The sequence below is a fragment of the Convolutriloba macropyga genome, unplaced genomic scaffold (genome assembly GCF_964194025.1).
Source record: "Convolutriloba macropyga unplaced genomic scaffold, txConMacr16.3 SCAFFOLD_1088, whole genome shotgun sequence".
In the NCBI taxonomy this organism is placed as follows: domain Eukaryota; kingdom Metazoa; phylum Xenacoelomorpha; order Acoela; family Convolutidae; genus Convolutriloba; species Convolutriloba macropyga.
This window is the reverse complement of record NW_027450226.1, coordinates 25,001-25,752: the sequence shown is the minus strand read 5'-3', so window position 1 is coordinate 25,752 and position 752 is coordinate 25,001. Positions and strand designations below refer to the sequence as shown.

General features: G+C 42.3%; 1 protein-coding gene across 1 annotated transcript in view; it reads right to left on the bottom strand.

Annotated features, from left to right (window-relative positions):
- Window positions 1-416: 416 nt before the first annotated feature.
- Window positions 417-752, bottom strand: part of LOC142355722 (SEC14-like protein 2) — a gene marked incomplete at its 5' end in the record, with an annotated part of 17,632 nt that continues 17,296 nt past the window's right edge. Inside the window, one exon of the mRNA XM_075407798.1 lies at window positions 417-752. This exon is cut by the window's right edge and continues 38 nt beyond it. Coding sequence (XP_075263913.1) covers window positions 479-752 — 274 coding nt within the window.

Here is a 752-nt window from a genome sequence, read left to right as displayed (position 1 = left end):
AAAAAATCCCACCTCCCTAGTTCTCTACGCCAATTTTTAAGGCGGAAAACTCACCCGGGTTCTATGAATATTTAGACAAATCACATGAACAATATAATGGAAAACACGATACAACCACGACCGAAGCTAATTTTTTACAGAACAACTGTGTTTGTTTTCTTTGGACGGCTATGTATGTGTAAGAAAGAGCAGAGGTTGAAAGTTAGTTGTGCGTTATGTATGTGTGTGCTTGTGTATCTGTGTGTGTGTGTGTGTGTGTGTGTGTGTGTGTGTGTGTGTGTGTGTGTGTGTGTGTGTGTGTGTGTGTGTGTGTGCGTGTGTGTGTGCATGTGTGTGTGCATGTGTTTGTGGGTTAGTGTTGTAGTCCAAGTGTGATGTGTCCGTGCTTTTCTCAGAAAAGGTGCGTTAAAAACGAACAGAGAATCGTATAAATTAATTATAAATTAATTGAAAACAGCATACAGCATCTTTATTAGTCTCAATTATCCTTCTGCAAAACCTGAACAGAATACACAACAATCTTGCTCTTCAACTTGCTAGTGAGGTTGCTGAACACAAGAGTGTAGATTCCGGTTCCAGGGCTCTGACAGTCGAGCGATCCGGTCTCTGGGCATAAACAGCACTCTGCCTTGTAGGGCGAAATAACCACCTGTCGCTCTGTCTCTGGCGTATCTTTTTGTGACTGGTAGAATACGGAAAAAGTGATCCGGTTCTTGAGGGTGAAGAACTCCCAGGATAAATACATGGAATCG